A 24796-nucleotide genomic window follows, 5' to 3' on the forward strand; every position below is an offset into this window, starting at 1 on the left:
AGAAATCTCTCTAATTATATCATATCTTTTAATTATAGTAAGACTCCTGTAAATACTGTTTCTGGAAGAAACTGAATGCTATTTGACAGTATTTTTTAAATGCTAGATATTAAATGTAGTTAACATTTGCTTATATTTAAAGCATCTGATAGAATAATGATTGGTGAAATCTATATATTTTCTTCATCTTTAAATGATTTTAGAATGAAGAAGAATTTGTTCTTAATATTGTATTTTGATATTATAGGTAAGCACACTAGACTGGGTACGAGCTGAAAAAATGTATAACCTCTGTGAGGTTCTATTTAAAATTCACAAGGTAGGTTTCTGAACAATTACAATTATATTATACAGTAAAGAAAGCTTGCCTCTTCCTGTTGATGTTGAGATCAGTGTAATCTCAGTTAGGGGTAGCTGGCATTCAAGTAGCTTATTTGTTGTAATAAAACCTTTTTGCAATGACTGTTGCAGTATAATTGGATCTGGAAAACAGATTAAGGTCCAAGTAGGCAAGTTCCTTAAGTTCTCGCAAACTGAAGAGTATTTTTTTTTCCATGTGAGAATCAGACATGAAATGCTGATGAGACAATCAGCTAATCATAATGAAACCTGATAATGTTATTTTCCTAGTTGCTTAGATTTTTAAGTGAATGTATTGAAGAATGTTTTCTACATGAAGATGCTTTTATTTGAGAAATAAGGAGTATACAATTCTGCCATTCTTAGATCATTCATAATTTGATTACGTCATAGTTGTTTTTAACCGTAAGAGGGACAATGATGTCCATTTGTGTGCCATAAATTTCTTTATTTTTTCCACCATCTAGAGATAATGTCATATTTCTGTTTAGCTTGTAGCAAGGAAGGATTTAGAGCAAACCCTGTTGGTCTGTTTAAATATTGATTTACAAAAGATATTTTCTAAGTAGTTGCATCAGATAGGTTAGTATAGTTCTCTACCGGCTAATCAAAAAGAGCTTTGCAGGCAAGATAGAGCTAGATGAAAGATATTCCTAAGAAAATAAAACTGAAAACTTTTTCAAGGAATAAAAAAGAAAATCCTTTCCCATGAGATGCTGTTTCATTGAAAAATTCCAAACAAGCTCTAGTTCTCACCAGCTGCTGTCCTTCCTTCTGATGTTCCTCCTCTGAGCATGTACTCATGTTGTGGAGAAGGAATGTTGCTGTGTTACTGGTACAGATCCTGGCTTAGCAATGCTACCGAGGGAGAACTACTTAGTTGAAGGAGTACATCTTGTGGATGCTTTTCTGTCAGAACACAGTTAACTAGGACAATGTACAGAAGGAAAGACCTGACAGTAACACTCCTCCTTGTACAGCAAAAAGGGTGTTGTTACCTGTTTCATTAAAGGACCAAAATGTTTGGAGAATGGAGTGATGGAGTTTCCATGTCCTGGCTGCTCAAACTGCTTCTCCCAAACTGACTTTCCACAGCAGTGATATATTTCCTACATACATTTTGAGGATTTTAATTTAAAAACAAATAAATTGTAAATACGATGAAGTTACAAACAACAGAGAAAGAAGCACACAGACAAAAACAAACAAACAAAAAACAAATCAAAACAAAACAAATATAGCTCTCAGCCTTGCACTGACATCTCCGTTTTAGAGTGGTGTCAGCTCCGTTAACTGGCTGGTAAAAGAGCCTGATGTCAGATGCCTGTTTTGCAGCTGTAAGTGAAAATTTGGCAGTTCCAGCCCATCACTGTCTGCTTTTATACTTTAGTAAGCCTTCTTTCACTGAACAGGAGGGGATGATTCCCTTTTCTGACAGAAGTGAGAGAGGGAAGGGTCTTGGCCAGTGCCTTACCAAGCGCCTGACATTCTTGGAGTTGCAGACCAGAGCTGAGCTCCAGAGTACAGGCGCTGAGCCAGGAGCTCAGTGCTGCTTTTGTGGATGTAGCATTAATGTAGATTAATGCGACCATGACTGATCATGGGTATGTGTGGACAGATCCTGACCATCACTGAGACAGCAGCAAAGAGCAGAGAATCTGACCCTGATTTTTGATTCTGTCTTATTAGATTTTCTTAAAATTTACATTTTCCAGGTAGTTGATTTGGGCAACAACGAAACAAATACTCATGCTTTTTGAAAAGGTTTTTCTGCGCTGTGGGTTTTGCTTTTGCATTTTTCTCCTTTAAATGTTGCTACTGATTTGAAAGCCACCCCTTTTTAAACATTCTGGTAATTTCAAAGGTAGTTTATCCTTAAATCACACTCTGTGGTACTTTTTCATTAAGAAAAGGAAATGGGAAGTAAACTACCGAAGATTCAACTCTTTAATGTTCTTGACATTTTAATAAATTAATGTTTAATTGCTAGTCTTCATGAATACATTAACTAAAGTGCAAAAGCTCAAATTCAGCACTTTAACCTCTTTTCTGTTGATTGTTTGATATGAATGACAATGAGGCAAACTGAACAAATCCAAAAAGATGGAAAAAAATCTTAAGAGATTAGAGTTCCTACATTATAGACTGAAAGGTGAAGTTTATGTTGTAAAAAATACAGATTGGGAGAATGCTTTTAAGGATTTTCAGGAGCTGGTTAGAACTACTGCAAAGCCATGATGGAGAGTGCTTTTCTATTTTTAAGGGAAGGTGCACTTATTACTCAACTGTAAGCATCTCACCTATGTTCATTAAGCAGTAAGAGTTAAAAATGGAAAATAAGCATCCAATATGGGAAGGGCATCTTATAATCATTTTGCTGTATTTTAGGATCGTGTATGTATACATACATATAAATACATATTTTAATTCACATAGATATGCAAATATGTGAATTAAAATTCATGTACATGAACATTTAACGGTAACAACCAGGTGATGCAAATGTGATCCCACTTATGTATTTCTTCCTAAATTTTCTTCATACTCTTCACTGGAACTGTTAATGAAAAACAGTATATAACTTCGTATTTTTAAAAGTAACTTGTATTAAATACATTTGATTTTCTTTTTTTGCATAGTATTTCACACATCACATTTCTAAGTACAAAAAGATAAAACAAAAATATTTTAGTCTAACAGCCACGATGAATAGTATTCATCGTGTAGTATTGAAGTAGATGTAGGCTTATTACCTGTTACTCCATGTGTACTTAACACGAGATGATATGCAGTTATTTTATTCAGTTTCCTTTTTACCGGTGCAAGGGAGCATTGGAAAGTAGCTTTGAACTGCTTAAAGACTGCTCTCTCCTATGCCAGCTGTAGCGCCTTTTTTTGACGGCAAAGTCTCATGTACCCTGGTACAATTATGTACTGCCTTTGAGGTATCCCCTCAAATATCCATAATTTAACAGATAGGCAAGTAAATTGGATAAGTTTAGATATGCCAGCTTAACGTTATTCAGTAATTCACCTATACAAACAAAATTTTCGATATGAGTTATTTTAATCCTGTTTATGAATACGAGAGCAGTACAGAGGGAAGATTGTGGTGCTGAATCATTTGTTTCCTCTATTTTTTTATTACTGAAACTGGATCTTCACTGCTGTCCTATGGAGTTGGTTGTTTGTGCATCTAGAACAGAAAGGATGCAAAACCCCTGTGCTTTTAAACATTTGTCTTACATATAGCAAAGTATTTTAGGTGACATTTGGATGCTCAAATCCCAGTTGTTTGCTTGTTTTTATGTGCACGGAATTTCCAAGGTCTCGTAGGCTACGATATACTATTGGAACCTTTGGAAAAAATAAATTTGAAATCAAAAGAATTTTTTATTACAAGATTCCAGGACTAAAGTGCCATTACAGAGCTACATTCTGATCTTTTCAAAGCCGGCTATGTCTACTCCAGCATTACTGCTTTTACCTCAGATCTGCTTAATCTGAGTCAGCTCTCCCAAACTTGATGTGGAATGCTAGAGAAATAAAATTCTGATTGCAAGTGATTTTATAAGATGAGAAAAAAATTCTATTTGTAAATTCTTTCATGGTTTTTCAATCTTTTCTGCTCCATATCATTATAAAGAAATGGAGATGGGAAGAGTCCCTGATAAATAGAAATTAAAATATATAAGTATATGTATGGAAAAGCAGACACTGAAAGTGCTCAACTGTAAAAGCTTTTAATTTAGTTTTGTTTTTCTCTATGCTAGTCACTTGAAATATTTGAGAAGTTTCATGTGACGTTTTGTTTTCAGTAAAAAGCTTTCTTTTACATGGATATTTGTTATGACGAAAGACTAATGTGAAATTTTTTATCTTCATCCTGAAGATGGTGGCAGTATCCCATTTCACTCCCCTTGTTGTAGCAGAGCAGGAAGGGAAGCTATTGGGGGATATTTGAAAGTTCAGATTATCATTTCCTGAATGATCCTTTGTGTATTTGGTAGAGTATTACATTCCTGAATGTTTAGGAAATTGAAATCCAGTTAGAATGTATTAGTTATATTAATCTGTAAGACTTATAGACAGCTCTTGAAGTGTATTCAAACAATTAAGAAATTTTGTTTCTTCTCACTGTAAACAATATATTGCACAAACTCCTTTTAAATTGTGTATGTGTTACTTAGATAAGTTTGACAGTAATTTTGAACTACTGAAGTAGCTTTGAATGTATGATACAAGGTTACGTGAATTAGAACCAATGAGAGAATTTTGCAAATATTGCTTAATTGTCAGAATGTTTCTTCAAGATAATTATTAACTTAATAACAACATATCCAAGTACCCTCTACTTACAAAAGACAATGTTGCTTTAACTGTTTTGCTAGATGAAGAATCACATACTGAAACATATCTTTCAGCTCTGGCTTGCTGATGATTGCTGGCTACAAGCAAACTTGTATTTTGGTATTCATCAGGACTTCGATTTTGAAGACCACAGGCCCTATTGTTTCAGTGTTATGGTTGGACATGGCAAGAGTCATTGTTTCAATGTAGAGCTGGGCAGTGAGTTGGCAGTTTGGGAGAAATCATTTCAAAGAGCAATTTTCTTGGAAGTTCAAAGAACTGGGGTAAGTAATGAATAATTTAAATCCTGGAGCCATTTTTTTTTAGTAAAATAAGTACAAAATATATTTAGATAATATATATGCTCAATAACTGCATGAGATTGATGAGCTCCATTAATGAGGATCTGAATACATTTTAATGCATAGTAGGGTTCTGAAAGCTTCATAAGATCAATATTATCTGTCCATGCCCATGTATTAACAATCTGTGAGTATATAATGTGAGTATATAATGTTTGGAAATTAAAATTTTCAAATGTATGAGTTCACCTTGATTAAAAAAACTGGAAATTAATATATTTTACTACTGAAATACAATTTTTTTTTGTTCTTTTAGGTTCTTTTAGGCTACTTTAAACATTTTCTTCCATAAAGCTTAATTCTACTTGCCTATATGGAATTTAAAATTTGTTGCTTTACATATGGTTCTATTTTACAAAATATAAATTGTTTGCTTTTATGACATTAATTGAAAATAAGGGCTGACTTTGTTAACACTAGAAAAATTCGAAGAATCAGAGTTAAGGAAGAAAGTTAGTCACATTAATTCTTAAATTCATCGAATAACACAGTGGATTATTACTTTTTACTGCCTAGTAAAATTCTATAAACCCAATTACTTTTTAGACCTGAGTGTGGACTCCTTGTTAAATAGTTTGATGTTTAACATTAAAGTAGCTGGTAGCTGCATAAATGTATGTCTATTAACATGGTGCTGACTACGCTTCCATTAGAATAAGTGAGGTTAGATCAGCGAGATAAGAAAGTCACATCATAGAATCATAGAATAGCTTAAGTTGGAAAGGACAATAAAGAACATCTAATTCCAACCCCCCTGTCATGGGCAAGGTTGCCACCCACTGGATCAGGCTAAGGGCCCCATCCAACGTAGTCTTGAACACTTCCAGGGACAGGGCATCCACAGCTTCTCTGGGCAGCCTTTACCAGTGCCTCACCACCCTCTGAGTAAAGGATTTCCTCCTAACATGTAGCCAGCCCCAATAGACTTGTATACATTCTGTCTCATGAGGCAGTCTCTAACTTTATCTGCTCTTGAGAGGGATTTTCTTCCTTTGAACTCCACCTAGAGGTACAGACACGAGAGGTGTGGGAAGCATGATAGCCAATGAAGATTGAGGCAGGGAATTCTGCGTTTTCCATATCTATTGAAGCCAGTTCTCCCTTCTCATTTCTCAGAGGGTACAATCTCCTTTGCCTGTCTCTTCTGACCAGTATACCTATAGAATCCCTTGTTATTTTTCACATCCCCAGCCAAATGCAGTTCCATCTATACCTTGGCTTTCCAGGTCCCTCTCTGCATGTCCAGATGGCATCCATGTATTCATCCAAGGCCACATATCCCTGCTTCCTCTGCCTCTGTATTTTCTTCTTATCCTTCAATTTAACCAGCAGTCCTTGCTCAACCATTCTGGATTCCTGCCTCTTCTGCTTGATTTCTTATGCTGGGGGATGGAGAGCTCTTGTGCTCTCAGAAGGGTTTCCTTAAAGAGCTGGCAATGGTACTCCATTCCTATGTCCCTAAGTACAGTTTTCCTGTGGATCTCATCCAATAATTCCTTAAGTAATAATTGCTTAAGCTGGAAATTCTCCCTCCTTAAGAGTTTTCACTCCACTCTTTGCCAGGCCCATGTTCCTTGAGATCATGGCCTCAACCACAGCATGGTCACTACAGCCCAGAAATGATTACACTCACCCTAAAGTGCATAGGTTATTCCAATTAACACATAAAAAGAGCACAGTAACACCATTTGATAGAGCAAATTCTCAGCTACAAAGCACTGATTTTTTAATATGGTCACCACCAATAGCTATGCATTTTCACTAGCAGTTATCAAGAAACTGCATGCCACATGTAAAAATCTACACCAACAGAGGTGACCTACTCTTGGTGTCAGCACTGCTGAAGCGCATCACCCACCACCTCACTGTGCTCATACCCACTGTTTAGTCTCCATAAACATTCAGTAAGAGTTGCTGAATGTGCTGTTTTTTCCTAATGGGGGAATTCGATTGCACAGCTTTGCTTCATACACACTTCCATGTTAAATGCTATTGTGTCAGACTGCCCCTCTGCTACCATCTGTTACACGGCAGCAAAATGAAACAGAATATTGATGGGAAAGCTCAATTTCTACTTCCATACTACCAAAATCTGCATCTAACATTGTGGGCCATCATAATAAAATAGGAGGCATTTCTTTCAGAGCATATAGAATAAACATTTTATTCTAAAGGAAATTTTTGTGATATGAGGACAAAAAAGATCTATTGATTTTGAGTTAAGCTGTAATCTAAAGCACCTCGGTACTATTACACAGGTAATTTTTTCCTGAATGTGTGGATTCAAGCAAACTAGACCAGTGGTTTGAGAAAATATGGATTAAGAGTATAGGCCTTCTCCGGTCATAAACATATTTACATTATTTAGCACAAATGAAAGCTTGATCTGATATATGCTGATTGATAGGCTCCCAGATAACCTAAAAATGTTTGCACAAGAAAGAGCAGTGGATCCCCGCATTGCATTAGCACAGTATTCAAGAAACGGGACTCCTAGCACAGTTGTTGAATCAGCTCTTCTAAATTTCCAAGTCTCTGGATCATAGAGTTTCAAGTACTCTCATAGAACACTTCCCAATGTCTCTTTGGACTGATGAGTTGTCAAAAATGATTTTGTTATGGTGATGCTGTCTCTTCTGCTCCTCTGAAAAGGAATACAGTTCTTCAAAGGAAAAAAAAAAAAAAAGAAAGAAAGGATTCTTCCTGAAAAGCTGCTGGGCATCAAGGAGGGATTCATAATGCTGAGTATGCATAAAATATTTTTGTACATGAAATCTTCTTATAATTATGATACATGTCTTTGAACAACATATAAATTATCCTACTTAACATGCATACAAAAGCAGATAATATTAAAATTAAGTACAATAAGTTTGGAAATTAACTTGTTCTGTCACTGATTCAATTTCTGAAGAGTTTATTGCTAAATCTCAGAACTTCTTCTATTGCATTCTAAAATCTCAACATTTAGAATTGTTTGTTTGCTTATGCAATAACCTTTTGTCATTTTAATCCAACAAAATGGTAGACTAAAAGCTACTAAATACATTAATATTTCTTCCAGCCATGGTTTAACTTATTTGAAACCTCCATTACAGGCACTCAATTAAAATCATGATTACAATGCTTAGGTCTCCATGTGTGTGTTCTCAAATTAATTTTATTCCTCAGTTGTATATATTCATATTTTTTGAAAACCTCATTGTCAGTAGAATATAAAGTGGTATGGTTACTCTCCAGCAGTGGAAAATCTTTTTGACTCCATAATTCTTTTTCTTCCTTCAAAACATAAATTCTGTATGTCCTGGTTTTCAGGTAGATGTTAAGAGCAGCATGAAAGAGCTGCAAATCAACATTACATAGATTGATCCCAGTCATAGAGAGAGAATTGACATTTCAGTATTCATGAAATTAATTGTTGTAACCTCTAGGTTAGATTGTCCATAAAAATTCTTTCTTTTGGATAAGGACCATAATTGCAGCAAGAAATTCATTTTTATTCATAAATGATTGGGCAAGATTCATGGTGGCAGTCGAATGTCACTGTGTCAGACTATTATTTACGTGTGGCTTCACGCTATTAGCTTATTAGGGCCTTTTGAGTTTTTTCTTTGGCAATGCTTTTAACTGTATCTTCTATGTGTTCTTTGTTTTTGATACTTTCATACAAATGGTATTTCTGAGGTTAACCTGTCCTTAGTTTATGAAAAGAAATCTTAATGTTCTGTGATATATTCAAAGGTATTATATTTTAAACATTTTTTAATAGCTGTTTTAAATGATAGGAAGAATGCAATAAAGTAGGAAGAAATTCCCCTCACAACATCACTTCCTCTTCAGCTGTCTTAAAGACATATTTCAAGCTGCAAATACATACAAACAGGAGCCTACCACAAAACTGTGAAATTAAGAGATCATAAATAAATTAATCTATTTGCAAACAGTGCTAGCAGGTGAAGTTCTTTTAAATCCTTGTGTAGAGATATCTGTGTTTTCTTCCTAGAAAAAAATATTGTAATTGACAGCATAACTTGGACCAATGGGGGCATTAGAAATGTAGCAAAAGTAGGGAAATAGGAAGTTGGAAGGCAGAAAAGGCACTGGTAAGAAATATTTTCCTGAGGTTAGTGATAAAAATCATCTTTGCAGTGGATAAAGGTAGATTGTGACATTTTCTCAGTCACAACTAGAAATTCAGTCATCACTCTCAAATTCCAGCAAGCAAGCCTTCCAGCTGACATCCTGTTCTCCTATGAAGAAAGGTTGAGGGAACTGGGCTTGTTTAGCTTGGAGAAGAGAAGGTTCCAGGGAGACCTCACTGTGATCTTCCAGTACTTGAAGGGAGTGTATAAACAAGAGGGGGAACAGCTGTTTACGAGGATGGATAGTGATAGGACAAAGGGGAATGGTTTTAAACTGAGACAGCGGAGGTTTAGGTTAGATATTAGGAGGAAGTTTTTCACCCAAAGGTTGGTGACACACTGGAACAGGTTGCCCAAGAAGGTTGAGGATGCCCCATCCCTGGAGGCATTCAAGGCCAGGCTGGATGTGGCTCTGGGCGGCTTGGTCTGGTGGTTGGTGACCCTGCACATAGCAGGCGGTTGAAACTAGATGATCATTGTGGTCCTTTTCAACCCAGGCCATTCTATGATTCTATGATCCTCAACAGTGGAGAACTCTATCAGATGAAATCATTTTTCTTTTATCTTTTATCTTTTTTTTTTTTTTTTTGTAGTCTTCAAAAATAAAATTCTATCGCTTTTACAAGATTTCTTACTAATTCTTTGACACATCAAGGTAGGCATGCATTAGTTGAGGACAGGAGTATGAGTGTATACCCACACATAAGGGATAACAGGGGTAACATTCATGTTTCTGGAATGATACAGATCCCTCCTGTCAGAGAAATGTATTAAAAAATAACATGACAATAAACATCTGTCCATGCATAAATCCATGCCATGTGAATAATGTTTGGAAATCCAAAAACAGTATAATAAGAATAAATGTATGATATGTTTTCACTGTTAGTATTTGAGCTAACATGTATCTATTTTCCTGGATGTTTCATCTTTTCTTTTTTTTTTTTTTTTTTTTTTGCTATTCCTCATAGTGAGATTCTTAATGTTGAAGTGTAAGTTAGACTGGTTCCTTGGGACTCAGAAGTAGCTGCTGATTATGTTTGTTCCTGGATAAATGCAATGATTATTGGGAATAATTGTGCACACAAACCCAGAGATTTATTTCTGTAGGAGTCCTACATGAAGCTTTCAATTTTCTTCAAAAAAATGTTGTAGTACTAAAATTCCATGAGTAAAATTCTTTTTAAAAAAAAGTAGCAATGGTTAAAACAATGTCTATTTTCATCTCTGATTATGAGCAATGCACAGTTATGAAAGATGACAGGCATGAAAGTGGCAAGTATTGCAGTATCATTAGTTCACAAGCTTCCTACTTCCATGCTTTAACATTTTCCTCCATTTACTGTATATTCTTAAGATGATGAGTCTACAACTACTCTACTGATGGTTAAAACAAAGCAAAACAAACAAACAAACAAAAATCCTCTATTTTGAAGAAATTTTTTACACAATATCCTTTCCTCAGCTGCTTCTCTTTTTGCTTAATGGACTGCTTCTGTTTATGTTTCTGGTTGTGGATACTTTTTAATATGCTGTCTTCTATTCATCTTTTGAAATTTCTTTTTATTACTTTGTCACTAATTTTATCAATTCATTGGTTTTATGTCATTTCTAACCTAAGTTGCCTTCCATGAAACAAAAGGTATTTGTTGTATAAATGGGGAATTAATACGTGCAGTTGTCTAATTCCTACCAAGTATTTGCTGTTTGTTTTGTATTGTTACATAATTTTACCTGTGTATTTGCGTTAAAAAAGCTTTGAGAGGATTCACAAGAACAAGTCAGGGGTACCCACACCCCTCATTTTGATGCCATCAGCAAACTTTCTGAGGGTATGTTCAATCCCACTGTCTGTGTCATCGATAAAGATGTTAATGTTTATAGTCAAAATAATATCCGTAAGTACCAACATTTGGATGAGATTCTAGTAATTATACTGTAGTATAATACTCTGTGATGAAGCAGGACAATATTGTTGTTCTGAAGTAATATATAATTAGAGAGGCATTGGAATACCAGTTAGCATTATTTTTTGGAACAAAGGTTTTATCCCAACCAGTTTGAGATCTAGATGAGAATATACATTGCACAAGAAGAGTAATTGATCCATAGACTTTCATAAGACATTTTATCACATAGTCTGATATTTTCATAAAAGAACTGGAAACGATTATGCATGACCAATGTTTGTTTAAATGCCTGCTGGTCAGAACAACATTTGGCACACCTGTGCTTCAAGTTGGATTCTACATTAATCGTTTGTTGTTACTAGTGTAAATGATATTTTAGCTAAAAACCTTTATAAAGCAGTTTATGGTTAGAGAAGAGCATTCAACAAGCAACTAAGAACAGGCAAGGTGGAATGCACTTGTCAGTGATGTGTAGTTTGTGTGTTGCCACTGTATAGTGACCAAGCTGCAACGAAGCTTCCAAACAGATCCGTCTGAATCTCTTTAATCGTATGAAATGAAAAAAACTGATGAGTGAATGTTTTAGATTTAGAGAAAAGTGATTTAAAGGAAGCTTGTGGTGTTTGGAACCAGGCAGCATAAAAAGTGTTTAGTTCCCTGAACTCCTCAGTGGCACAATACACTAGAGGTGTTTTTCTAGTCATTCTACAGTGACATTTTGAATTAATCTTGTTACAACCTAAGTTTGGTGTAATCAGAGTGGATCTTAGAGTCTGTGTCCCCACAGACAGTGATGTGTTATCTTTCCAGTCATCTTTGAATTACAGATAACCTGGCTCTTCTAACTAGTGTTTGAGATGCATAAAAGATTTTGAGTATCTTAGCAAGTCTGCAGTCAAAAGAAACATGCTGGTTGTTCCTGGGTGCATTTTGGAATTAAAAAGTGTTTGAGAATTGGTGGTCAAAATCATCAGCTGAGATTAAGCAAGAAACATTCACCTAAAATAAAAAAAAAAAAAAAAAAGTAGCAGAAGTTAGGCAACCCAAATAAGCAGTAATTGACATTTTTTTGCCCACAAACCAATTAATTCTTCAAGGTAAACTAAGAAGATGAGTAAAACAGGAGATCTGAATAATATATATAAAGTTAAATATAGTTGGCAATGCTATCTTTTTTTTTTTTTTTTTTTTTTTTTTTTTTTTTTTTTTTTTGTTCTGATAGCAAAGCATATATGAAGCAGACTTATGTATTGGAATATTTTTAATAATGGAATTGCCACCATCTACTATTTTCAGAAGATACTTCATTTTCATTTCTGAAACAAACAAACTGAATATCTTTTTTTTAAATTGAGGTGAAATAATAGATTGCAGTTAGATTAAGTTAGATTCATAGGGTCATTAGAAGTTCGTTATCAGTTTGTTACCAGAAGTGGTCACTTTAATTACACAATTAAGCTTTAGATTGCTTCCATTCTGTACAGAAGGGTTATTACAATTCTAGTTTAATTGCTTATCATTAGAAATACTATTAAATTCAAATTTATTTTCATGCTAACGCAAAAAAAAACAACAAAAACAAACAAAAAACACCTACATTCTCCAAGACCTAAAGAAAGATGAAGAGAATTGTATGCATTAGTTGTAAATATGATTGTAAAAATAATTGCTATGTTCATAAAAATTATTAATAATTCCACAATTCAGACACTGTGTAAATCTCTTTCATTTTCTACAATAAGAACTGATTTACAATGGTACTGAAGAAATTCTTCTTTACTTGTTTTATATTTTAAACATGATAAATATAAAATGGTGGTGTTTCTGAAAATGGCATTCTTAAAATTACAAATGATCCACATTAAAAGTTTGATCTAAGCTTACTTTTATATCAATATATTTTTACTTATCTATAAATACAGAGATTTAGTTAGTAGTGATGTAGTGTAATATAATTTTATTACTGTTTTCCAGAAGATATTACAGAATTGAATAAAGATGAAAATATTCAAGTTACTCTAAGGGAAGTTCGAATTTATAGATGAATATGATTTTAGCATTGAAATCTTACATTCTGCTTTCAAAAGTGAGCATTCTCTATTTTCTCCCCCTATTTTTTTTTTTTTTTAATAATATGGTAGAAAACCAAAATTCCTATTGAAGCACTGATTAAGAACCTAATTTTGTTCTGCTAATAAATAATTGAATTGCTCAGTTGTTTTAGAAATGAACTGGAATTTGTCTCTTGTAGGTACTTCTGATTAAAATTGTCTCTCAACTGCAAAATTAGAAGTATTTTAGAAATTTACAACCACTAGGAAGGAAAGATCATTTTATTTATAATAAAGAATTGTCTCAAAAAACAAGTCAGCACCTTTGCTGAAGTCCACTAGAAGATTTTCACTATGATGAATGATTCCAGCCTGATTACTGAGAATCTGCTTCTGGTATGTGGAAATATCTGCGAGGCAATCTTTAAGATGTAATGCAGCATTCATTTCACTGTCATAACTTTCTTTCTTTCTGGAGAAAAAAAACAAAAACAAAAACATGGATGATACAAAACCGCAGAACAGTTGCTCATTGACAGAGATGAGGAAGCTCAATCTAGTACCAGTGGTTAGATAACATAGGTATTTATTTCAGTTAGGCCACCCATTGTATGGCATGATTTTATGGCCGTGATTGTAATAACTGACCTAAATGTAAAAGTTCCAAGCATCGCAGTGTCCTGAGAAAGACACCATTTAAAATGTGAATGCATTAAGTATTATTTTCTAAGGCACTCGCAACTGAGCTGGCACTACTTCTGCCAAAATCAGTAGAAGTTTAATTTGAAATTGAAAAGAGACGTTATCTGAATTCTAAGAAAAATCTTGCTGTTAGTACCAGTTTCTTGAACATATCTATGCTGAATATGTACGTATCTGTTCTTAAAAATAAGGCACAAGTATAACATCTTCTCAAAACTACTCTTTTATACTAATATCCAATAAACCATGAAAAGAAAAAAAAAACATTTAAATTTCAACATTTAACTTTTCAGGGCATTAGATGCAGTTCCTCCTGTAATTTTTAACTGCAGATCTTGTAGGCATGTAAGAACATTTTAGGTTCGTTCTATTTCAGTGAAATGGTTTTAATTGTATCTATCCATAATTATTGCAGTTCTGTAAATTTTAATTGTGACATGATCGATCCCCTATGCCCAGATCAGTGAACCTGATGCATTTTTAAGCTAAGATTTCATTCATTCATACACACAGAAATGATTTCATTGATCCCTTTGCAAAGGTATGCGGACCAAGAAGACGCCAGAGGTTTGAAAATCTGTTCTGGATGAAATTTCTGAAAACTTTCGTGCTTTTGATGTTTTATTTCATCTTAAGTTCATTTTCTGAGATGTCTTACGGGTTCAGATTAAGAATGTATTCATATACATTCTAAATATCTTTTTCTTTTGATTTTGATAATACATAACATATTTTTCTCTACAATAACTATCAGAGGTTTTTATACTCTGGAAAGCCAAGTAATATACATTTTAAACTCAGCTTTTTGGAATTTTAAAGATTTTTAAAAGCACTTCTGTTCAGCACAGGTAATTCTGTACAAAAACACTGCTCACAGTTTTGCAGGCTGTCTTCAGAATTATGGGTTTGTAAGTCTCCTAGTACTTTCTGTATGTGGGCTGAGATCTATTTCTCAGTACAACGATTGCAAATTTTATGCTCTTTCCACATGCATGCTGATAGAAAGACTAAAGGAAGTATGAAATAAATTTATATTTGGTCTTCTAAACAGAGAGAAAAAATTATCAGTGGTATTTGGGTGGTATTAAAATTTGACCAATACTAAGAGGCAACACAGGAGTCTTCTACTAATATGACTAATACATTGACTAGTAATTGATTTCTTGGGAAAACCCTTTACAATTAAATTCAATTATTATGTTAATCTCTAATAAAAGATGACCAATAAAATAGGCCAATAAAAATTCCAATGTCCTCATCCTGTATACAACATACTTCCTTAAGTCTTTACGAAATAATGTGCTTTGTTAACAAGTCAACTGTTTTAGTAGGAGAAACTGCTTAGAGTATTTCTAGGTGGTTTTTGTTGTTGTTGTTGTTTTTAATTTCATTTTGATCTATATAAGGCCTATATATTTTTATCAACATTGATTGACAGGCAAATCTTGAAGAGTTAGAGCTTTGCCATTAACTCTATCAGAGTTGGGAGTCGTTGCTAAATAAACAGTGCAAAAAGCATGAATTACTGTTTTTGGGTTCTATATACATTGATTGGTAGTTAATCATTATAATAAAAAAAGACCGGAAGCACATGATGATGGCTGTTTTATACTATCTGGAATGTATATTGCTCTTACTGTCCAGATAAGGATGAATTCTCATTAATTGTAATGTTTATTTTACATATAATTTGGATGACTTGTCTGAAAAAAAAAATTATGTTTATAATGTAAAAAAAATAGATTAATAAAATTATGTTGGTAATTTGAATGCAGATTTTTTTTCTTACTCTAAGCAAAGTAAATGTTTTGTTAAGATTTTCCCAGTTCATGGATGATATATTATTTCTACAAAGAAGCACAGTGCATATTTTAACTTAAAATTAATTATAAAATTAATTCTAAGGAATGTATATATATAAAATGTGCATACTGTCTTCATATGGGTATGATACTTTCTTATGATGCTTTCACACAATCTAACACAAAACTGCCCAAAGAAGGAGCTGGGACATCTGTCACTTTTACAGTATATCTACACTTGAACCTACCATCAAGAGGGCAGGCTCCAGGATCCTGGCTAATAAAGTAGGATGGATCAAAGCTAATTTCTGGGAAATCTCTACATCTATGGAAAGATAGTGAGGGCACCCAAATAGCAACTGTTAAAATCTTTCAAGACCTGGAAGGACAGATACCAGTGCCAAAAATATACCTTCATTCTGCTTCTGAATAGACACCAGAGGTCTAACAGATTCTGTGAGTCAGAAATGCTGTTCTCCTATTTGCAGTCATATTGTCAAATTAATGATCCTTTTCTGAAATAAACATATATGCATTGTGATGCTGATATCTGAAAAAAAAATACAAAGAGCACTTTAACTGTCGTTTGTTACAAATTATGAATGATCATTCTAGAACTCACTTTTGCTTGGATTGATCTGGAATATACTGGAATATATACTACCATTTTCTGATCGGACACAGTTCAAACATGACACCTTCCTTTTAATGGTATAATTTTTTGTACTAAAGAATCAAATCAGTATTAAATTCACAGTCTAATTCCTACAGACTATATTCAGAGACACCAAGATTATATCTAGAAAACTTTTACACCTACTCAAGCAGTGCTAGCTAAAGAGCGTCTCTATGCCACGTTTGCTAATGTTTTGAATCTTTTTAAACACAAGCTGTGTAAATGCAGTTGTTAAAATTAATGTGGCTATTTGAGAATAGGTGTATGATAGAAAAATATTTTAATGTTGTACCATTAACTGATACCTCTCATCTATCTCTATTGATAATATTTAAGTGCTGTGTGATAAACCTGTATTGGACCTAAGCCCAGAAAAAATCTCATTTCCATTTGGTAAGGAAGATTGTTTAAAATAACGTATGTTTTTCCTCTCTATTACTTAAACTGTGAGTTCTCTTGTTGAATACACCTCCAGAGCACTGACTAGTATGCTAATATGCAGTACTACCATTTTGATTTTTTTCTTTTTGTTTTTCTAGAGAATTACAATAGAAGACAGCTAAACCCAGATTTGTATTGTTAAACTTCTATGTAAACAATAACGAAGGGCAATCACATAATTGCAGATGTATGGCAAGTTAATTGCAAAGGCTGGAATGAGAAAGCATAGTGTTCTGTATCAGTGTGAATGAGCAGGGATGAGGATCCTCGTAACAATGTTATCTGAGAACCTGTTCAAAGTCATTGAGTATATGCCAGAGGCAAGCTTTTAAATTTAATAACTGCAATCTCTTCCCTGTATGGCAAAATGCAAGCAACTTCCATTGTAAATAAAAAACTGTTAGTGTTTTTTTTTTTTTCTAAGTATAAACCCTGATACGTTTATTTGTAATGGTTATCACAGTGAAAATGCAGCACAGGCTGTTTGTCTTTAGTATTTGTCTGCCAATCGTTTTTAAAACAGTTCCAATATTTGCAAATATTGAATATTTGTAAAATCTCCAGGCTAATTATGCATGAATAGTTTGTTTTCATAATCACCGTATGTGGCTGAGCAATTAGAATGGAAATCTAATTTAATATATTTTCAAAACTGCTTTGCTGAGTCAAAAACCATTTTTTTTAACCTCTTTAGTTGGAAAATAATGGAGAATAAGTTGAGACTGGTGATTGATACTGCTTTATGATTCTTGAATACTATGTCAGAATATTTAAATACTGTTGTAATTGATTATTGATTACTGAAGTCTTTTTAATAATATGAGCTTTGAACACCAATAAGCAAAGTAATTTAGTTGGAAATAATGTACATTTGTCACCATTCAAATAATTATAATACTAATCTGTACTACTATGGGAGTTTAATTCCCAACCCCTTCAAAATCCTACATAAAATGTAAATCTGTAATCCGTAAATATTTCTTAAAGTAGTAGAAGGAGGGAACCATCAGAGTTCCTAAATACAAATGTTCTAGATTATACACAGAATTTTTGAAGAACAACTCCATGGCAGAACTTTCACCTTAAAAAATTGTATTAATGTTTTCAGTCTCCTTCACACCATTCTTGAACTAATACCATTTTTCGGCATTTAAGAAATAATCCAGGTACAAAAAATTCATGCAAACAAATGTTCAAGGGTGAGGCAACCATGTGATTTGGTAAATATCAACAGGAGAAAAATAATGCTCCCTTGGAAAAACGAAATAAAAAAAAAAATCAATGATTTCATAAAGTTCAAGGGTGTATATATATATATTTATATATTTATATATACATATATATATACACACACATTAAAATGACTAGTAAGGTCAGATGGGGAGAAGGTGAAGGCAGGATCTATCTCTGTTCATGCTGACTTTTTGCTCAGCAGCTTTTAATATTTACTTTAATGCTCATCATGCTTTTTCAAGTGACATCAGCAGCATACACATTCTGTTATGCTTACAAAATCCAGCAAAGATGCTAGGTATCCTTAAAATGCATGCCAAGAGAATCAGCTGGCATTTTTCAGTCATTCAAGCATACACGTGAAGAAATGTTGCAAGGTAAAGGCTTGTCTTCAAATTTTTTATCAGACAGAGAAATAAAGAAGTCAGATAACTGTTACAATTAGATTGCAATCACAAGACATTAAAGCACTTTTACCTGCACATGCGCTGGAAATGATGTGAGAAGTCATACATGAGGTCTAAGCAGTTCTCCAGAAGTTTTGAAATAGTCAGTACTGACTTTTTTCTATGTAGCATTTTATAATGATGGTTCCCAAGAATATAGTCTTTATTTTGAGAAGAGTGATTCAGCACAAAAACCTCGAGTTCCTTTCTAGCTCACAGACCTGCTATAAATTTAGTCAGAAGTTTTTGACAACTTTAATATAAAATACTGTAAAGTAGTACGAGTATTGTTAGCTAATTGTCTGCTCACACACACAAAAAAGAAATCACATAAAATATTATTATTATCATGTGATATGTGAAGTTGATGGTTGTTCTCTTGAAATTCATGCTTTTTTTTTCCAGTCTAAAACGTATATGTGCAGTTGGCAAGGGGATACTCTGTGTTTCACAATCGACTTTGCTCTGGGATTTACCTGTTTTGACTGTAAAACAAAGGTAAGAAGAAAAAGAAAAGAAAACATAACTCAGCTTTATTTCAGTGTTCTTGAAGTTATCAGTAACCCTATCTTTTATACTGATGTGGAGTATTTCTTCTTCAAACATACTGTACTTTTTGTTTGTATAGCTCCACTGAAGTGCAGTCAGTCTGGGAGTTGAAGAGGGTAATCTATTTGTGCCATAGCATGTAAAGTAGATATTGGATAAATATACATAAAAAAGTAATTTCCTTTTCAAGCAATAATAGGAAAAGAAGGTTATGTGTAGCAGAGAACTTGGTTTCTTAGTAACAGAGAAACGTCCAGATTTTGAAAAGATTACCAGTCATGAAAAATATTGAACTTTCACCTATTTGTTCACATTCTATTTGTTTTGAAGCTAAGATATAAAATAGAATGAATTATTCTTCCATCATAAAAAATTTAGGCTATATCAGAACTGAACAGAAAAAGAGCAAATACATTTTAAAGTCAATCTATGTGATTAAATTCACTTTTCTTGCAAAACTGAGTGGCTTTTAAAGGACTATAGGGAATGGTTTATGGCACATGACAACTTCCAAACGATATCTATAATTCTACTATCTTAAATAAAATCTGTCATCATTTTTTGTGAATTTTTAGATTTGTTTCCTGGTGAAAATGAGTTTACATTTAAAGAAGTTTCTACCTTAGTACAGCTGTTTAGTATAAGATCTGTCCTCTAAAATATGCAACTACTAACTGAAATGACTTTACAATATATATTAAAGAAATTCATTTAGTCATTCTGATTTAAAAGAAAATACAATGCATTTTGAAATACCGATGCAGGATCTAGTTTTTATATGTTGGCATTTTTGGTATTTTTGGCTCAATTACACAAATTTATTGAAATTTCAGTGCAGAGAAATTATAACCAGTATAATTGTTATTTAGAAATTTAGACAACTTGCACTGCATGTACCATTCTATAAATAACATGAACATTCAGAAAATGTATTTGCATACTTTTCCATGCCTTTGGTGATACTACATTCTAAAATTGTACTCTGCATAGCACAATTTCCACATAGCCACAAATTAAGTGTAGACGGTAATCATCTAATTAATTTAGACTGTGTAAAATGTTTATTTTAGATCTGAAGATTGATTTAGTGTACTCCTCCTTGAGAACTGTAAACTTCTCTGTTAATATTCATTTTCACAAGACCAGAAAATTATTCATAATTAAAATCTCATAGTATGTAGAAATTCTACTAGTAGAACCAAAGTATTACCTATAGAAAGAGTAGGGCTTTAACCCAGTGTGCCTACCATTATTACAGTTGATGGTGTGGATGCTTCAATCAAATTTTGCTTTTGTAGAATCATAAAATGGCTTGGATCAGAAGGGATCTTAAAGACCGCCTCATTCCAACTCCCTGCTTTGGGCAGGGTTGCCACCCTGGGCTGCTCAGGGCCCCATCCAACATGGCCTTGAACACCTCTGGGGACAGCATCCATAGCTTCTCTGAGCAAACTGTTCCAGTGCTTCACCATCTCCGAGCAAAAAAACGCCTCCTAATTTCTAACTTAAATCTCCCCTCTTTTAATTTAAAGACATTCTCCCTATCCAATCACTGTCAGACCATGTAAAAAGTCAGTCCCCTCCTGCTTGTAAGCTCCCTTCAAGAACTGGAAGGTCTCCCTGGAGCCTTCTCCTCTCCAAACAAAACAAGCCCAGCTCCCTCAATCTTTCACCGGTGCTCCAGCCCTCAGAAATTCTTCATGACCCTCCTCTGGACCCATTATAACTGCTCTGCTTCCTTCTTGTACTGGGGGCCCCAAGCCTGTACACAGTACTCCAGATGGGGCAGAGCAAATGAGGATAATCCTTTTCCTCTCCCTGCTGGCCTCCCCTCTTTTGATGCAGTCCAGGATACTGTTAGCCTTCCAGACTACAAGTGCACACTACTGTCTTATGTTACGCTCTTCATTTACCAGGATCCCCAAGACTTTCCCTGCTGGGATGCTCTCAATGACTTCTTCTCCCAGTCTGTAGACATATCTGAGATTGTCCTGATCCAAGTGCAACACTTAGCCTTGTGGTAACCTTATGTGGTTCAGGTGAGCCTACTTCTCAGGCTTGTCCAGTTCCCTCTGGATGGAACCCTTTCCAGACCAGTCCCTGGGGTCCAGTATCTCTCTGGCAACCCTCTGCCTGCGACCATTCAACCAACTCCTTATGTACTGAATAGTCTACCTTTCAAATTCACTTATCTCCAATTTAGAGATAAGAATGAGATGTGGGACCATATTGAAAGACTTGCAGAAGTCCAGGTAGATAATCTTCTTTTATTTTCTGACGCCATCACTCCATTATAGTAGGCCACTAGGTTTGTCAGGCATGATCTTCCCTTAGTGAAGCAATGCTGGTTGTCACAATCACCTCCTCATCCCTCGTGTGCCTCAACATAGCTTCCAGGAGGATCTTCTTCATGACCTTCCCAGGAACAGACATGAGGCTCCCCAGCCTGTACTTTCCTATATCTTCTTTTCTACTTTTCTTACAAATGGGAGTGATGTTTTTACAGTCACTGGGGACTTCACCTGACAGCTTTTTCAACATGATGGAGAGTGACTTGGTAACTACGTCAGCCATTTCCTTTGGAACCCTTGGATGTGTGTCTTGAGCCCCATAGAGTTGTTGCTTACCTAAGAGAGGAATAAAGAATACTGTTAGACATATTAATTCTATTGTTAAACTGGAAGAATTCTGGAGAGCTCATATGCATTTACTGTTTTTCTCTGTGAGAGGTGAATATGTTCTTCGTGTCTCCAAGCATATGTGAAGCAATAATGAGCAGCTTCTACACTTAATTCTTACTACCCATTAATGTCAGCTGAAGTTGATGGTGTTGCCTCACAATCTTAGGTTTTTTAGAATATTTCTTTCCAACACTGAATAAGTTTGAAGTAACAAAGTAATTAACATTTCATTAGGGACACAGCAATTTTGCTGAAAAAAAAAATGTTTCCTAGACAGTGAATTTCAAATTAAGGTGAACTTTTGATGAAAAAAAAAAAAAAAAGAAAAAAAAAAAAAGCTCTTACAGCACAGCAGGTGCTCATACTGGCTTATTAAAATACAGGGCAGTCTCCTGGTCTGACCTACAACTCTAAGCCTGGATCACACATTTTGGACAATCAACTCACTTACTCATTAAAAATGTTCTTTATTGCAGTTTGTAAAGAGATTGAAAGAGAGTCTTCTGCACTACAAATGACAAAATAAAAAGGGCAAGAACTTTTCCTTAGGAGTTTATGCATCTTTTAGAAAACTCTTCATTAGAACAATTCTGGAGGATTGCCAAACGTATTTGAAATAATTACTTCATTTCATATGTGTTGTGTTCTGAGGCTGTCATGGGACTAACTCATTCAGATTTGGGGTATATCACAGAGACACCCTTGCAGTGCAGCTGCTTTGTATCTGATCATAGAGCTTTTCTCTATCAGTTAGCTTACTTGATGCATCTGCCCTTTCAATGTGCCTGCAGCTGTGCATCCAAGATAAAGAGATCCCAAAGTATACATATTCTTCTGCCTTCCAAACCCATCTCTTTTCCCCTCTATGTCAACTATGGACTTCAGCAATGCCTGTTATTGCTAAATTGTTCTTGTTTTGTCCTCCTCTTAGAAGTTATAGTATATAGTGAGCATTCATCTTTACAATTTAGATATACACCTGTATACCTGATTTGAATATCATTCAGGCAGTCCAATCAAGCCCACTGGATCCAGTTAAAATTTGTAAAGCTTAAACACAGTGCTGTAGTAAGGGGCGGTGACGTTCCTGTTTGCAGGGAACCAGAGGATGAAGTCAGAGATTTCATAAAAATTTCATACCTTGTTTTTTTTGTATAAACAAGTGTACAAGTAATTATTTTGTTTATAGGGCATTCTCTATCAAACTAAGAGTAGGATTCTAGAGATCATGAAAAAAATCATTGGAATCTATGAGGTGGCTGTCATCATTTTAGGTAGTGATTATCACGTTTATGAGTTGTCCTTGATTCAAGGTGCCCATATCCACTACAAAAGCAAAACTGTTGTCTAATGAGACATAAAAAATCTTTATTTTATCTTCTTATCCTAATCATTTCTCAGTCTGGTATTTCTCATATTCTCCACTGTGGTAGCACCAAGATTAATCACAGTGAGGATATGTCAAGTTAAAAGTAAATTTTTTATTATCACCATTGATATCAAGGTTTCTATTGTAATAATTGGCAACATTGTGAAGAAATAACAAAGTACTAATGAGTAAGGCAACAGTTCCCTTGAATTTACTATGTCGCAGGACTACACTATGTATAGAGTAATTCTAAACTCACCAGAATGTCTCTGCTCTCAGGTAGTAAAAATATCTGTTTAAAGTCATATAGAAAGAAATGATGTTTCTGTAATGACATCTGACTCACAAAGCAGCTAAACTACTCCAAATCCAATGCTACCTAGAGAATATTGGAAAAATTCACAGATAAGAAGTGAGAAAATTGCCAAATGAAGATATCACTGGCCTACATGAAGAAAATATTTTGCAGTAAGATATACTGACAAATGGAACAAAGCCAAGTTTTTCTGACTGTGTGATTTTGAAATGGCCTTCAAAGCATTTAAATCTAAAATTTCATCAGCAGTGTCCAGAGACTGAATCACGTTTTGCCATGTAAATAAAATTTTCACTAACATTGTAGATATTAAGAAAACATGAGCAGAAGATTTGTGTGCAATCTGTTAGCTATTTTTTATAATTATACATTTGTAGGGTATCAATAGAAAGCATTCAAATACAGAAGATGATATTAGTTTCAAAAGCATGGTTTCCTAGCATTTGCTTTTGAAAAATATCCCCGTACCAAATAAAAAATTCCTGTCAATCTGTGATTTGCCAGCAATAGTAAGTGCTGCATAAACTTGCAAGAATTCTAGAGTTCCTGTATATTTTAGAAACAACTGTGTAATTTAGAACATATCTTCTATAATTTGCAAGACCAAGATTTTTTTTATATATATATATAAATATAGCGTATTTAGCGTATTTATTTTTGGATTTCAAACCACCTCAAAAATAATTTTGGACCAAGGTATATTGAGCATCACAATGTCTGTGTAAGACACTTGTCTGCATTGTGCAGATGAGCCAGTTGAAAGATGACAGATCAAGATGTGGTGTGAAATTGTGTTCATAATGAAACTGATACAAATATCCTAACAAATGCTTCTAGAAATAATCTTTTGTCATGGATATTGAAATTATATCACGTAGGCAATGGAATCATTCAAATTTCAGAGAATTTCCATATTTTTTTTAATTAGTGTGTATTAATATCATGCCTTTTACTCTCAGACATGATGCAAAGCTGTTAATTTTATTTGCTCTGCAGCCAGCTTGTGTTTACTGATCCAATGCTTTATTTTAATACATAACCATTAATCATTTATCAGTAGTTTTAGGTAACTTTGTAACAAGTCCTTAATCAAATTTCTTTCTCTTCAGAACGTACTGTGGAGGTTTAAATTCTCTCAGCTGAAAGGCTCTTCAGATGATGGGAAAACAAAAGTAAAGCTGCTTTTTCAGAATCCAGACACCAAACAAATAGAGACAAAGGTAAGTGACATAATCTTTCTCAGCTTAGTGAAAAATGAAATGGAACAATCAGTTCCATTTACTGCTGCACTTGTATTTAGTGAACTGCAAATCATAGTTTATGTATTTTTATCCTGCTCTGTAGAAACTCCACAATGAAAAGAATTGATGTAGCATCTCTAGATTTATTACACTATTTGTATAAAT

At 34.2% G+C, this 24796-nt stretch overlaps 1 protein-coding gene across 2 annotated transcripts in view; it reads left to right on the forward strand.

Moving 5' to 3' along the window:
* Window positions 1–24796, forward strand: part of SNTG2 (syntrophin gamma 2) — a 247484-nt gene that overhangs the window by 212946 nt on the left and 9742 nt on the right. For both annotated transcript variants that reach the window (XM_085217961.1, XM_010707897.4), the window contains 4 exons: window positions 248–319; window positions 4785–4994; window positions 18881–18973; window positions 24500–24610. In XM_085217961.1, coding sequence (XP_085074087.1) covers window positions 248–319; window positions 4785–4994; window positions 18881–18973; window positions 24500–24610 — 486 coding nt within the window. The remainder of the gene's footprint in view (window positions 1–247; window positions 320–4784; window positions 4995–18880; window positions 18974–24499; window positions 24611–24796) is intronic.

Source organism: Meleagris gallopavo, chromosome 2 (genome assembly GCF_905368555.1).
Source record: "Meleagris gallopavo chromosome 2, MGAL_WU_HG_1.1, whole genome shotgun sequence".
NCBI classification, from domain to species: Eukaryota; Metazoa; Chordata; class Aves; order Galliformes; family Phasianidae; genus Meleagris; species Meleagris gallopavo.